This window comes from Protopterus annectens, chromosome 9.part0, assembly GCF_019279795.1.
Source record: "Protopterus annectens isolate FY-2018-M chromosome 9.part0, PAN1.0, whole genome shotgun sequence".
NCBI lineage: Eukaryota > Metazoa > Chordata > Ceratodontiformes > Protopteridae > Protopterus > Protopterus annectens.
Genome location: NC_056743.1, coordinates 1,362,675,989 through 1,362,691,735, shown reverse-complemented (window position 1 = coordinate 1,362,691,735; position 15,747 = coordinate 1,362,675,989). Strand labels below are relative to the sequence as shown.

The 15,747-nt window shown below is 40.1% G+C and overlaps 1 protein-coding gene across 1 annotated transcript in view; it reads left to right on the top strand.

Moving 5' to 3' along the window:
- Window positions 1-15,747, top strand: part of LOC122812080 (gamma-aminobutyric acid type B receptor subunit 1-like) — a 4,315,174-nt gene that overhangs the window by 1,694,799 nt on the left and 2,604,628 nt on the right. The window contains exon 5 of the mRNA XM_044084348.1: window positions 15,485-15,688. Coding sequence (XP_043940283.1) covers window positions 15,485-15,688 — 204 coding nt within the window. The remainder of the gene's footprint in view (window positions 1-15,484; window positions 15,689-15,747) is intronic.

The window sequence follows — 15,747 nt, the reverse complement described above, 5'->3', positions numbered from 1 at the left end:
GCAAATACTTTTTTGAGAGAGTTGCCAAAGCACTGGATGTAGGAAAGACTATGCACACAGCTTACCTTGACCTGGCCAAGGCTTTTGATACAATAGCCCACTCAGGCATTATAGACAAGCTTACTAATTTAGGTATAAACCATTTTATCACCACGGGATAGCCAGCTCGACTCACTGATAGAACCCAGGAGGTTAAAATAGATGAGGCCACCTCCACCAGGAGGCCAGTCACTAGTAGAGTCTCCCAGGATTCAGTACTGGGCCCGCTCCTTTTTGTCATCTATTTCTCTGAAGCAGAAGTAAATGGTGAAGGTTTATGGCTGACTAAGTTTGCAGATGATTGCAAGCTGGGGGTTATCATTAACTCCTATGCAGATACTAGCATTCTTCAAGACGGTCCATCTCTGACTAACAAATGATGCCAAAGTCATGGTCTTAAACTCAATGCTAAGAAATGCATAATTGTACTGTTTGGGAGGTCAACCATCCCGGCTAATTACCATGTTGGTAATACACTCCTAACAGTCAACCCAGTAGTCAGGGATCTGAGTACACACGTAGACAGTAGCCTTACCTTCAATCATCATGTGGCCAAAGTGGTGAAGAAATCCTTTTATGTTTCTCAACTTGTAGGTAAGGGCTTGGCATCTAGGCCAAAGGAGATCTTTATCTCACTGTACTCCACCCTTATCAGACCAGTGCTCCATTTGGTATGTACATGATCAGGCATATGCAGCAATTAGAATGACCTCAGAGGTTCCTTACAAAAAGAATGCAAGGCATAAAAACTTGCCTTATGCAGATCACCTTAAAGCCCTTACTCTTGACTCAGTCTCCCATAGATTGTTGACGCGTGATCTATGTCTGGCTTGCAAGTCATCCACAAACCCCACACTTATGAATCTCCTGCATATTTGTAAGTCAAACAGTACCAGAAATACAAGGTCTAAGGACCTGAATTTTGTATGTGACTTAAACCGAACATGCTGGAGAGACAGATATGTGTCCCAGGTACTGCTCCTCCTTCGGAACAGGCTTCCCATCCATGGGAAGCAGAGTTTGTTTGTTTTTTAATTTAAGCACAACCTAGACCAATGGATGGAGAATAAGCATTTTATATTGGGTCTGGTACCCATGTCCCTTATGGACAAATGTAGCTTATAAATACCGGGCCTTCAGTGTTCTACTTGGATGCAGGGCATCGTTATTCTTTTGGGAAACTTTGGCTAGGCTTAGAAAGGCCCCCTTGGTTATTGGCCTTGTAACAGTGTATAAATGTCTGACTATATGATTGGCTAAAACTACAATGACACTGGAATACTGAGCAGGTACATACTCCTGTTTCATGGACTCAAGAAACAACACTGATGCTGCTTCCTTGTTGCTACAGGACATCAAAGCTTCATTTGAGTCAGTTTCGTTAAGCAGGTACAATCCATGCATCACTTAATGCATCAGTTTAAACATTATTCTGAAATCATTGACTTGCCTTATAGCTATAACAATTGTATGCATCTTTCTTTTTTTAAGAAATGAAGTCTGTGGTCATTGGGATTGGCATTATATCAGCTACAAGGACCTGTCTCTGTGGCATAATTGCAAGAGCAATAATTTCAAATCCTACAGCTTCAAAAGAAAAAGTGTGGTTTGTGAAGACAACAATGAATTTCAAAATTTGCTGGACTGCCATTAAAGTTTATTTTTTTACCTCCTAATCCATCCGCTGCTTAGGTTCATAGATTCATATGTGTTTAATAGGCTAACAACCACAAGGACCTTTTTAAGCCTAGACATGCATCCCAAATGTCTGATAAGTTCTCGTACCCTTGATAAGTGTAAGCAAGGGACTGAGAGATGAATCATTTACAGCCTACCTGTGTCCCTTAGAGACATAGGTGACAAACCATGGATGAATTTCTCATTCTCCATCCAGTTGTCCAAGTTGCACTTGAATTGGGTTATGGAGGAACTCTGCTTCACATGGAAGGGAAGCCTGTTCCAGGGAAGGGGTAGTCTCTGGGATACATATTGTCTCTCCAGTAGGTCCTATTTATATCACTGGCAATGTTTAAGTCTTTAGAATGGTTTTGTTGCTGTTTGTTTTGCAGATATGCAGGAGCTCCATCAGAGTTGGGTGTGACAATGCCTTGTAAGCCAGGCAGAGATCTCCCCTCAATAGCTTGTAGGAGACAGAATACAAAGATAGAGGCTTGAGGTGTTCTGCATAAGACATGTTACTTACACTTATTCTTTTAGTGAGGAATCTCTGTGGACATTCCAATTGTTGAATATGCCTGGTTAGGTATGTACTAAGGGTGGCATTGTACTGAGTGATAAGTCTGATGAATGCTGAATACAGTTGAACAATGACTTCCTTGGACTTAGATGCCATACCTTTGTTTATAAGATGCATAGCATAGAATGATTTCTTCACTACTATAGACACATGATGGACAAAGGCTAGATAATTGTCTGTGTATGTCCCCAAGTCCCTGACTACTGGGTTGTGTTGTCAATATGATAGTTACCAGGGGTAAATGACTTCCCAAAGGCTACTATTATGCATTTCTTGGCATTTAGTTTTAGTCCATGGCTCTGGCACCATTTGTTTGTCTGTGTCAGCTCTTCCTGGATAACATTTGTGTCTATGGGTGATTCAGTGACAGCTCCTAATTTACAATCATCTGGAGATTTAGTCTCCCAGAGGCCATTGACATTGGCCTTGACTTCAGAGAAGTAAATGCCAAAGAGGAGCCCTGAGGGACTCTATTTGTGACTGGCCTCTTTCTAGAGGTAGACTCCCCAATTCTAACTTCCTGGGTCCTATCAATGAGCCTGATGGGTATCCACAAGGTTACATAAGGGTTTGTACCTAACCTCTTATGTTTTTCAACAGTGTCCGAGTGAGGGATTGTGCCAAATGCTTTCGCCAGGCCAAGGTAGGCAGTGTGAACCATTTTGCCCTCATCCATTGCTTTAGTGACCTTCTGGAAGAAGACCACCAGGTTTAGTAGGCATGACCTGCCTTTGATGAAACCAGATTGGGTTGGGTCCAGTGTCTGAAGGTTTTCTATGTCATTATTGATCATTTACATGATAATTCTTTCCATGGCATATGAGACCAGTGAGACTTATGGATTTGTGGTTTCCAGGGTCTGTCAATAGCCCACCTTTGTGCAGAGGGATGACTGCTGCTGTTCTTAATTCATGAGGCACAAAGCTTGTTTGGAGGATGTAGTTAAATAGCTATTCCAGAGGCCCTGATAGATCATGTTTCATACTATTTAGAAGGCATTCTGGGATATTGTCTGGGCCCATTGATGCAGTGTTCTTGTGCTTGCAGACAGCATTAAGGACCTGTTCCCTTCTGATAGCAGGGGGAGTTATATTTCATATTTCCTGAGGGAAGGTCGATGGGGATACAGGTAAAGTTGGAGCTGAATTTGTCGGCCAGTCATACCTCTCAACTGTCCAGATTTTCACAGAATGTCCAGATTTTTGGTTCACATTTTTGGTCTGTTCCTAATGAAATTTGTGGTTTTCTAGCAAATCACTGGGATGATCTCAGGACTGAAGTCACTAAATGTTGACATATATTTGAGTTTCAGACTTCAAATCCTTCATAAAATGTATGTTAAAACAAGCTCTGTTACTCTAGCAACTTTCTAAGTTTATAAGAGCAATATTTAAAATATGTCCCCATTTTTGGGCCTTTGTCACCCCATTTTATTGTGCTTTGTCCAGATTTCTTGCGCTAAGAGGTTGAGATATATGCAGCCAGTAGGTTTGCTATATCCTTTGTCTCAGTATAAGTGACTCCATTTAAAATGAGCTCTTTACATAATTGTGTCTTGCCTTTGAGGCTGCGGACATAGTTAAGAATGCCTTGTGGTCTTCCTTGGCCTGGGAGGCCAAATTTACCTCAGATTTCCTCAGATCTGGCTTTGGTAGACTGTATTTTGTCTTCTGAGTTGTTTGTTTAGTTTGATGAGAGTCCTTGTATCTTGCTGGTTGCTGCACCAGTTAATTTTTGCCATGATTTCCTTCCTTCAGTTATACAGCCTATTGATGTTGTGATTCCACCAGGGTGGCTTTTTTTTTGAGTTAGTTCTATACTTCTTCATGGTGGATACAGCTGCCTCTATGCAGCTACTAACATGCTTGAGTAGGGTTTCTGTGAACAGTTCTGCACAGGCAACAGAATTCTTTAGGTTTATGGGGGCTTGAAATTTTGTCAGGTTATCATTTAATAGTAGGAAGTTAGCCTTAGAGTAGTTCTGGAATATTCCAGGTTTAGCTGGGGGTCCAGGTTTTATTCTTACTTCAAAAGAGACCATTTTTGGTCTGACCTTACCAGAGATGACATTACATAGTGGGTGTGCAGCGCTCTCCAATATTAGTGAGGACCAGATCCAGTATGGTGACACCCCTTGCTAGTGTATTGACAATCTGGCCTGGGAATTTTGTGTTTACAAACTCCAGAAATCTCTGCACCTGTACATTTGGTGTTGTATATGCTTCCCAGTTAATATTGGAAGTAATTAAAGTCACCCATGAATATGATATTGGGTTGGATGGCAACTGTTTCCAATAGATTTAAATATATGCTATAGGTTTCCTGGGTCATAGAGGGGGACCTGTAGCTTGCAAGGAAGTGGTCTGGGATTTTGCCTATGGTGATTTGAACATGGAGAAGCTGAAGTACATTGTCCTGTTTGACCACCTTGAGGTATATTTATTTTTGATATAAATTGAGACACGTCCACCTTTATTTCTTGTCTGTGTAGTAGCTGGTCTAAATGTTTGGAAGGCATTATAACCTTGCATTGTTTATGTGCTCTTCTTGGCATTAAACCACGTCTCAGTAACTGCACAGACATTAGCATTCTGTAGGATGACGACAACTTCTAGGGAGTGGAGTCTTATGTTTAGACTCCTAGTATTGAGCAGTAACACCTTTAGATTGTCTTGGTCAGAAGTTCTTTCAGTTTGGCATTGCCTGAAAAAGGGACTGTGGGGAGGACAATGTATTACCTATTATTTGAAAACCTAGAGGGGAGAGGTGCAGACCATCCCTGGCAAAGCAGCATGGTGTGTTGACCATCTCCTTCCATGTTGATAAATATTACACCCACTTAGAGTGACACCAGTAAACTAAGCCAATTATTAAGGTCAGTCATCCTTTGTTCATATTGTGGCATCATCCTTAGAGAAGGTAAAATGCTGCTCAATGTTAGGCTCATACCAGCCTGGGACACATATTCTGAGAGATTTATGATGGCTCTCTTCATATAGTCTAGTGAGGTATGTCTGAAGTAATTTACACCCATATGGACGATGACTGAGTCATACTGGTACTTGTGGTCCAATGACCTGAGTACGTGTGTAATGTGGCTGATCCTGGCCCCTGATAAGCAACTGACTGTGACTTTCTCCTTACTCAGCCAGATGAGAAGGACATCAGTGTGTCTCATAATGGAGTCTACAATGACTAGAGTGTTGGATTCTGTGGTGGCTTACCTTATAGGCTTAGAGGTAGAGGCTCCATGAGAAGTGGCTGTATATGTTGATGTGACTGTTTTGAAAGAGCGCATTTGGGGCTGCTGAGGGTGTTTGTTATGTGTACTTCATCTGTGAGGCCTTCTGGGTTTAGGAAGATTACATTTAAGTGCCCCAGCATATGTGGGTCTATATGTCTGCTTAGAATTGTGTGTGATGGGTGTGGCTTGTGTACTACTAACAACTTTATTGATATTAGGAGTGCTTTTATGTGACAGTTTTGCCTACAGTGACATTATGTAACTACATCTCTCACATACCATATCAGTTTTTTTGAGAATTAGCTGGTTGTCAGTATGCTTGAGGCAATTTCTACATTGTCTCAGGATGCCCATATCCACCAAGGTGACAACACAGGTAGTGGGAAGGTTTGTATCCATAGCAACAGACCCTTTTTATTCTAAGTATACCAAGATTGCTCTACCTCTGTGTAAGGGGCATACTCTTAAGACACCATATTTCAGTCTTTTTGCACAATTAGTCTTTCTGCTCTGAGGATTTCAGCTTTAATCCAAATATTTTCATCTGGAATCCCCAGGACCCACCACAGAAGACAAGCCTGGTGATGGTGTTTGGATGTAAGAACCAACTAGCTTGGTATCACACACAGTCCAATTTGTCTCATCATGAAGAAAAGCTGCATTAAAACAGCATGTGTGCTACCTACCTCAAGGTAAAGGGTGGGGACAAAGTATGAAGTCAGTCAAATGGTAGAAAGCAGGACAGATTAGAGCACAATGAATCCTAGAAATGAAAAAAGGACTCTTGAAAATGGAAGGCTGAGTCACTGCTGAGGAAGGAAATAAAGTTTTTTGGGAGGTTGAAAAGTACCAGCTTGGGTGCTCTGTGTCTTACCTCTGCAAATAGCATAGGCTCTTTTACCAGACTTCTCAGTCTGGAGTTCTCTGGAGCTATCCCTTATGAGAGACCTGTAGATTAAACTCACTCAGCTTTCTGCTGCCAAGTGTGTTGCGTGTGTGAGCTCTGGATAGAAATGCTGAAGTTGATGGATACTGTTAGTGCATCACAGTAAGTATGTCTTTTCAGTGTTCTACTGAAGGTGTCAGTAGTGCCACTGGACTGGCTGACTGGAGTTTTGGTTCCCATTTTGAAAATGGAGTGCAGGAATGTATGTTCCATTTATATGAGGATTGTGATCCATATCATGCCAGGGAAGGAAATTAAACTTCATCCAGTAGTTCAACCACTGATTAAAAAACAGTAATGCAAATTCTATCCAGATCAGGGTGATTACTGTGATGTATAAAAGTAGCATGGTCTGGTGATTAGCTCCTTAAACCAGGAAGGAGCAAAATTGTTGTTTTTTGGGATAAAAGGGAGCAAAGAAACATGATCCAGGCTTATCTTGGGACCACATTAATCTTTTCATGGGGCACTTCTAATTGCATCAGCATGAGTCATTACACTTAGTTTCTGTCTTACTTTCACTGTTACTTTAGCAAGTCACAAAGTTGCATTTCAGTATGGTGGCAGAAATGCATGGTTTGGTGACTAAAGCCGATAAGGTCACCAAGTCAATCAACAAGTTATCATGCTTGATACAAGATGTTTTACATGAAACTGCATTTTTAAATGATGTCTTGTCAAAGCAGGAGAAAATGCTGCAGGAGGTAATGATGGTAATTGCTCAACTGGGACGGGAGACTGGAGTGTAGAAAGAGCTACTGGCACTGCATCGTGCACACATTTTGGAGATGCAGCATAAGGTGTTTAGATGGTGTGTAGAATGAGGAAATGTGCATGTAAAGCTAGATACCTTGGAAAACTGCATTTGCCATAACAATTTTTGCATCATAGCCATCTTTAAGGGGAAACAAGAGGTGAGATTCCTTATATATTATGAAGCTGCAGCTGAATGAAGCACCTCTAATGACCAACCCTCCAGCCCTGGAAACATTGCACAGGTTAGCAGCTCAGCAACCTGTAACTGGGCTCCCAAGACAGATGATCATCCATTTTATAACTTTCAGCAACTGGCAATTTATCCCTAGAAAGAGCAGACAGATGAACTAAGAATTAAATTTGCAGGGATCAAGATACATATGGTTCCAAACTATCATCAGTGCCCCCTTTTTGAAAAGAAAGGTGATGGTTCCAGTGATCAGGAGAGGCAGGGATATAGTGGGCAAAAGTCAGCTATGTTTTCCTGCCACCCTACATATTGATTTGATGGTCATGGAAATTAACTTTCTTGGGTGGTGTAAGCCAGGGAACCTTGTTGGCTAGGCTTACTTAGGCCCTTGGGCCAATAGCTTAGTACCTACCTATGAACCTATGTGAGGTTATTAGATAATTATGAGGAAGCCCATGCTTAACTATATGAACCCTTACAGTGTAAAGGCATTGAAATCTTTGGAGGAAAGGAGTGGAGACATGGAAATGTTCTAGTCAGAAAGATAAAAGGTGGAAGAAAATGATTGATACTCTCTCCCAAAGAAATCCAATGTAGACAAATGACACAAGGCTGGAGAGAGATCATTTGGGCTCACACAAGGCATGATTACTAAATCTAAAAAGGAGACTACTTTATTCTGTAATTCTTCCCTGGTATTACTACATCTAATTGATATGTTGCTGTGTAGAGTGGAAAGGATATGGAGGATAACAGAGGCTTATTTTGTAATCTCAATTCAGAGATTTCATAGGTAGAGGAAGTTTTAAAGAATGCAGATTGCTGCCCCCATTGCGAACACTAGAAGACCAAGCACATTTATTGTTTCCACCTGAAGGCCATCCTACATAAAGTATTATCAAGTTTTATTTTATAGGCTAGTCTTCTTCTTCTGGCTGCTCCCGTTAGGGGTCACCACAGCAGATCATCTGTCATCTGTTTCCATTTCTTCCTGTCCTCAGCATCTTTCTCTGTCACACCAACCACCTGCATGTCCTCTCTCGCCACATCCATAAACCTTATCTTAGTCCTTCCTCTTTTCCTGTTACCTGGCAGCTTCATCCTTAACATCTTTTTCCCAATATACTCTGCATCCCTCCTCAGCACATGTCTAAACCAATGTAATCTTGCCTCTCTGGCTTTGTCTCCAAACCTTCCAACCTGGGCTGATCCTCTAATATACTTATTCCTAATCCTGTCCACCCTCATTACACCCAGTGCAAATCTTAACATCTTTAACTCTGCCACATCCAGCTCTGACTCCTGCCTTTTTGTCAGTGCCACTGTCTCCAACCCATATAACATAGCTGGTCTCACTACCCTCTTGTAGACCTTCCCTTTCACTCTTACTGGTACTCGTCTGTCACAAATCACTCCTGACACTCTTCTCCACCCACTCCATCCTGCCTGTACTCTCTTCTTCACCTCTCTTCCACACTCACCATTACTCTGAACTATTGATCCCAAGTATTTAAACTCATCCACCTTCACCACCTCTACTCCCTGCATCCTCACCATTCCTCTATCCTCTCTCTCATTCACACACATATATTCTGTCTTAGTCTTGCTGACCTTCATTCCTCTTCTCTCCAGAGCATATCTCCATCTCTCCAGGGTCTCCTCTACCTGTTCCCTGCTCTCACTACAGATCACAATGTCATCTACAAACATCATAGTCCACAGGGACTCCTGTCTGATCTCGTCTGTCAACCTGCCCATCACCATTGCAAATAAGAAAGGGCTCAGAGCTGATCCTTGATGTATTCCCATCTCCACCTTAAACGCATCCGTCACTCCCACCGCAGTCACACTACCCTTGTACATATCCTGTACCACTCTTACATACATTTTCTGACACTCCCGACTTCCTCATACAATACCACAACTCCTCTCTAGGCACCCTGTCATATGCTTTCTCTAAGTCTACAAAAACACAATGCAACTCCTTCTGACTTTCTCTGTACTTCTCTATCAACACTCTCAGAGCAAACATCACATCTGTAGTGCTCTTTCCTGGCATGAAACCATACTGCTGATCACTAATCATCATGTTCCTTCTTAACCTAGCTTCCACTACTCTTTCCCATAACTTCATGCTGTGACTGATCAATTTAATTCCTCTGTAGTTACTACAGCTCTACACATCACCCTTATTCTTAAAAAATCGGTACCAAAACACTTTTTATCCATTCCACAGGCATCCTCTCACTTTCTAAAATTTCATTAAACAATCTGGTTAAAAACTCCACTGCCATTTCACCTAAACACCTCCATGCTTCCATAGGTATGTCTTCTGGACCAACAGCCTTTCCATTCTTCATAGCTATCCTTGCTTTCTCCTTGCTAATCCACTGCACTTCATGATTTACTATCCGCACATCATCCAACCTTGTCTCCCTCTCATTCTCTTCATTCATTAGCCCCTCAAAGTACTCTTTCCATCTGCTCAACACAGTCTCCTCACTTGTGAGTACGTTTCCCTCATTATCCTTTATCACCCTTACCTGCTGCACATCTTTACTAGCTCAGTCCCTTTGTCTAGCCAATCGGTACAGGTCCTTTTCTCCCTCCTCGGTGTCCAGCCTTTCATACAGTATTGAGTTAAATGTAACTCTTGGAGTTTGAGACAAATGGATTATACATAGTTTAGACTGGGGTGTTATACTCTCATATCTTTATATGTTATTTATTTTTCACTCCTGAGACATGGTTAATGCAACTTTCATCCCAGACATTTATGAACAACTGGTAGTAAACATACCATATGTGTGCTTCTTGTCAGAATTTATATGATTCTATAGTAGTAATGGGGGCTGTTATCTACATAGAGACTATAGATTTGCTTGGGTTGTGTCACCTAATTCACTGTGATTGCTGAAATTTTTAGTAAGATGCAATTTGTCTTACACAGGGCAGTCTTCTACCTGTTTCTGTTTTGCTGCTACCTCCCTGGAGATAGTGATGTTGATTGCTGATAATGAGTTGTAAGTTGCTTAATTCTTGTCCCCACCTGACAGATCATGACTTCTGGTGTATGTGATATTCTGCCAGCTTTACTAATTGCTTATATATCTTTTTGTTGTTGTTTGCATTCTGTTTTCTTTTTTTTCATTCATTAATTAATTCATTTCATTCATTTATTAATAATGTTAGCTTTTCTCTGGGTCAGCTTCCTGCTTATAATGAACCCACCCAATTACCTGACTCACTTAGAATACTGAAATGGAATGTGAAAGGCATCGGCATGCCATATAAACAAGCTGCTCTTTTTTTTTTTTTTTTAATTAATGAAATGAAGCCACGGTTAGTTCTTTTGCAAGAAACCAAAATAAAGGTTAAATACTGTGATTTGGTTCAAAAACACTGGAAGGAGTCGTTTGTTAAGAGCTGTGTCACCTCAGTTAAGAGAGAGAAGTTTTGTTATTGGTAAACAACTCTCTGGCTTAGTCACGTGAGGTTGTGAAATATGATAAACAAGGCAGTTGTGTAGTATGTCAGACTTAAGAGTCAATATCCCGCAATCATTCTGAATTGTTTCTCTGGACCAAACCTGGATGATCTCAGTCCAATTGTTACTATTTCAAATGCTATTTTGTAACTGAAACAATTGAACTTTCTGGTATTAATGGGAGTACATTAATATCAGCTCACAGGGAAAGAAAGATGGCATTTTTAGATGCCATTTGGAATTTGAAGAAATATTAGAATCTTCCACATTGTTGGTGGACCCTAGATCATGATAGTATGGAGTACACTTATATAGTTCTGGCATCTAGAAACTCTCTGCAGAAGTGCATTTCCACAGCAGTTCCCAAAACTTATGATGAACTTTTTTATTGAACTCAGTGATGTCCAGGAGATCAAGAAGAAACTGATTGCTTCCTATGCTATCAGAGGTTTACAGCTTCCTAACTTCCTCGTATATGATATGACCACTGGTTTGAGTAAAGTACTTCTGGCAAGACTGATACCTGTCCCAGTCTGTGTAGTTTTAGAGATCTATGTCATTCATGATCAATGACAATGTGCTCGGACAGATGAAAGAGGGAAGGTATGCAATCCAGGTGGCTTAGAAGCCGGGATTTGCTGGAGGATATTTGATAAAAAGGGTGGCCTTTATTTTAGGTACTGGAACCATATTTAGGATCATCAATGATATCAGGTAGATGGTAAAAGTATTTAAGGGGTACTGCATTGATGGGGATGACTTTTTTTTTCTGGAAAGACCTAATTGATAAGGATTATTTGGAATTCTCATCAATTTAACTTTGTATTAATAACCTATTTCCTTCAAACATTAGATCTGGCAATAACTGCAGCTGTAATCAATATTCTTCAAAACTAATTTTGCTATTTATCCAGATCTTAAACTTGAATTTCTGGAGAAGTCTGTTATTTCTTTATGGAACTTTAGTAAATACTTAAAAGGTACCAATCCATCTTTATTCAAGGTTATAAAAGCTCACTCTAGCATAAACACTAAGGCTGCTTAGATAAGACATTTCTGGAAAGATCAGCCTGTGATGGCATGGGATCATGTAATGGACTGATATAAATCCCTGCACTTTATTTCTAAGGTTGCATTCATCTAGTATAAAATGCTGTACTAGTGACAGATCTATCCAGTTAAACTGCAAACATGAGGAATACCCACAGGAGGTTTATGCTGGTGATGTCAATGTAAAAATACCGACTACATACATATGACCTGGTATTGCCCTAAAGACAAGGTGATATGGGAAAGAATATTGGAAGCAACATTTTGGGAACTGTGGGTCACTCTCCCTAGTCTTGATTTTCCAGAATTGTGGTTACTTGGTCTTATTGTGTTTAACTTTAGATTAACTGAGGCAGAGAGCTATTGGATTTGAAAAGTCTGATTGCTCTTGCTATTAAATTCTTACATTGAAGATTTGACCCTGCTGATGCCAAGTCTCTGTTTTTTATATATGAAAGTCATGTTTTGGTTTTATTATAAAAAAAAAAACAAATGTTGGAAATATGTTTCTGACTACTGAAATATTTTATTTTTTATTTTACTGGAAACAGTTTGTCACATTAACTTTCAATTACACATACAGTGATATAACTGGTTCTGTAAAAATGTTTTATGTTTTAGGGCTCAAACAGATGCCATATGCTGCCTGGTTAAAGAAACTCCAGCTCTACTCAGTGGCATACCACCTGTTCAGAGGTGATCTGTGCCTGACGTATAAAGCCATGTCCAACCCAGAATTAATGGACATGCTGCACCTCAGAAAATCCAAATCCCATCGAGCTACGCGCTCGAGAGACTTGAACCTCAGCACTGAAATAAATAGGACATGCTGGAGGGACAGATTCATAACCCAGAGGCTCCCTTCACTCTGGAATAAAATCCCAGTCCAGGTTAGGCAGAGTCCCTCATTGACTCTCTTCAAGAGGAATCTTGATGAGTGGATAGGAGATCGTAGGTTTACCCCGGCTATCACTTCTGTGTCACTGTTAGACAGTGGCACAGTATACTAACCTCAAAAAAAGGCATAGCAAAATTAATTTAAAATAGGTGGTGAAAGCCAAACACACTCTGGCTAGGCTTATAAATGCCCTAGGGCAGATAGCCTAGTATGAACCTATGAACCTATGTCATTGTTAACTGCTGCAGTTTTTAGTAAAGATGTTGCTGCAAAAAACAAATCTGCTGAGGCCTGGAACAGAGATCCATCTCTTTATCCTTGCATAGATAATGGAGGGATTGTGGGCATTTTCCAATGCTGTTTGCATATGTTTTGTTGACTTGGAAAATATGTCTGTATACTCTGGATTTCCTTGCTGGAAATGCTACAACAGTATAGGGTCCCTGAGCCACTGATGTGTAATATTTTGTACCATATTTTCAGAGTAAAATTGGTGTCTGCTTTATCATTGTTAAGTCAAATGCTGATGTTTCCAGCACTCATTGCATTGTAATATAATGAAAACATTTAACATGTAACTGTATTCTTACTGTCTTTCGGAATAACAATTCTTTAAACTTAGCATGGCTTTTCTTGTAGGAGACTGTTTTCAGTACGTACACCTGAATAAAGATTTCCTCTTTTTCTTTATGTGAGGGTATCCCAGCTAAGAAATGCCACAGTGTAGACCTTGCCTCCAGTCTCTTCCTACCCCTGTGAATGCTCTCCTCTTTTGTGTCTTTCCCTTACCAGGTTTAGAAAAAGAAACTCCAGATTAGTGCCACCTATTCCTTGCTGGACCCCGTAATGTAGAAGTTTTGTCTCCTGGACCTGATGTTATAACCACCCAGCTTGGTTTGCCTCAGCTGCATCTGTTTCTCCATAGTATACATGTTGACAATCTCTTCTACTTCATCTCTCAAAGTCATTTTGCTCCTTTTCTTTCCGGGAATTTTCTTCTAAGACTTAGCTCTGCCTTTTGTTGGTGGTTTGTGTAATTTAATCTTCACTACATTCTCTGTTACTCTGAATACGTTTTAGAAGAGAATACATGCTTGTTTCACAGGACAGAAGAGGTAGCTGTAAGAGTGATCAGCTAGTACTTGATGTTGTGTAACATAATTACGAGTGTTAACATTGTTATTTTCTTTTTCTGAGAACTTTTTTTACTCTGTTTTCCCGATAAGGAAGCTGTCACTCATCCATTCATCTTGTTTTGGCTTGCTGTACCCTCCCCTAGCAATTTGTCATTTTACAAGCTAGCAGGTAACCCTTACACAATATCATATGTTTCAATATATTATTTTTGTGCAATGAGATATGCTTTAATTTTCATTTAAAATAGTATATTTCTTATGATTTTTTGATTATACACATTCTTAAATGTCCTTTTTTTTAGAATGTGCATTTTTTTCTTAAGTCTGGCTTTTTTTCTTAACAGTGGATATATACTGTCTAGTATTATGTTCATAGGTTCATAGGTAGGTACTAGGCTATCTGCCCAAGGGCATTTATAAGCCTAGCCAGACTGTGTCGGCATTCGCCACCCCATTGATTAATTAACTGATCCTCTGTCAAGCAGAGCCAATGAAATGATCCCAGGGGTGTATTTTCTGTTACCCATCCACTCGTCAAGGTTTCTCTTGAAGAGTGTTAGTGAGGGGCTGGCTATGGGGGTGCTGTTGTAGAGAAGTGGTTTTGTGGTTCTGTATTGTGGAAAAGTCCTGGCTATCCCCTGTATCCATGCAATTAAATACCTGTACCATAGTCCCAGGTTATGAAATAGGATTTTAGTCCCAGAAAATAGACAGAATTGTATTAAAACATGGCACTCAGGCAAAATTTAAAGTCATGATTTGTATGGCTAAGAGTTTGTGATCATTCTAAATCCTGATGGCCAGGTAGGGTGACAGAACATAACTCAAAGCAACAAAGGAAAACAGTAATCTACATTATTCCATGAGAAATTATGAAAGCTGAAAAGCATGGAGTGAAACTGCAAAAATATATTTCAGAAGTATATGATAAATATACACATTTGACTTACACTAATCTTTTATAACAATTTTCATGTGAAGCTTGTCGCTCCCTTTACCCCTCCCAACTCATAAATCAAAATATTGACCTGTTATAGCTCTAAGGTACTGTTTTGTGGCACTGAATGCATTACAACTACTTTTCAGTCTAAAGATTCCATTCCTGGTGAAGGAACTGTTTGTTGTCAAAACTATAAGTCAAACTTTGAGTTATTTCAAGCTCAGTATTATATTTATGGGAAATGTCTCTATTTTTTTACATATAATATTAACCTCATGAGCATTTATTTTTAAGACAATACAGGACTTAGAATTCCACCTATGATCCGGAGCTGCCTCATACCTGCTGGTGGTCTGTTTTTCCCAAATAATATTTACTCAGTGGTGTACCAATCACTTTAACGATGAAGTTTATAAAACGACTTGCAACTTTTGGAATTAAAAGTGGGCTAGTACATCGTTGAGAATATAACAGTTTCTCCCCTCTTAATAATGCAGTGCATTTCCTTGCTGTGTTAAATTCACTCACATTTCACTTGCAGGTTGTGAAATCATTCGGCCACCACGAGAAGGAGGTATCCGCTACCGTGGACTAACACCAGAGCAAGTACGAACAATAGATATGCTTCCTGTGGACTATGAAATTGAGTATGTGTGCCGGAATGAAAGGTTTCTCCAAGGACCTAAAGTACGGAAGTGTCTGATGAATGGCACCTGGACAGACATGGACAGACCTACTCGATGTTGTGAGTATTTCAATCCAAACGCAGTGTAATTTTTGGCGTACGTAATTAGATATAAATAG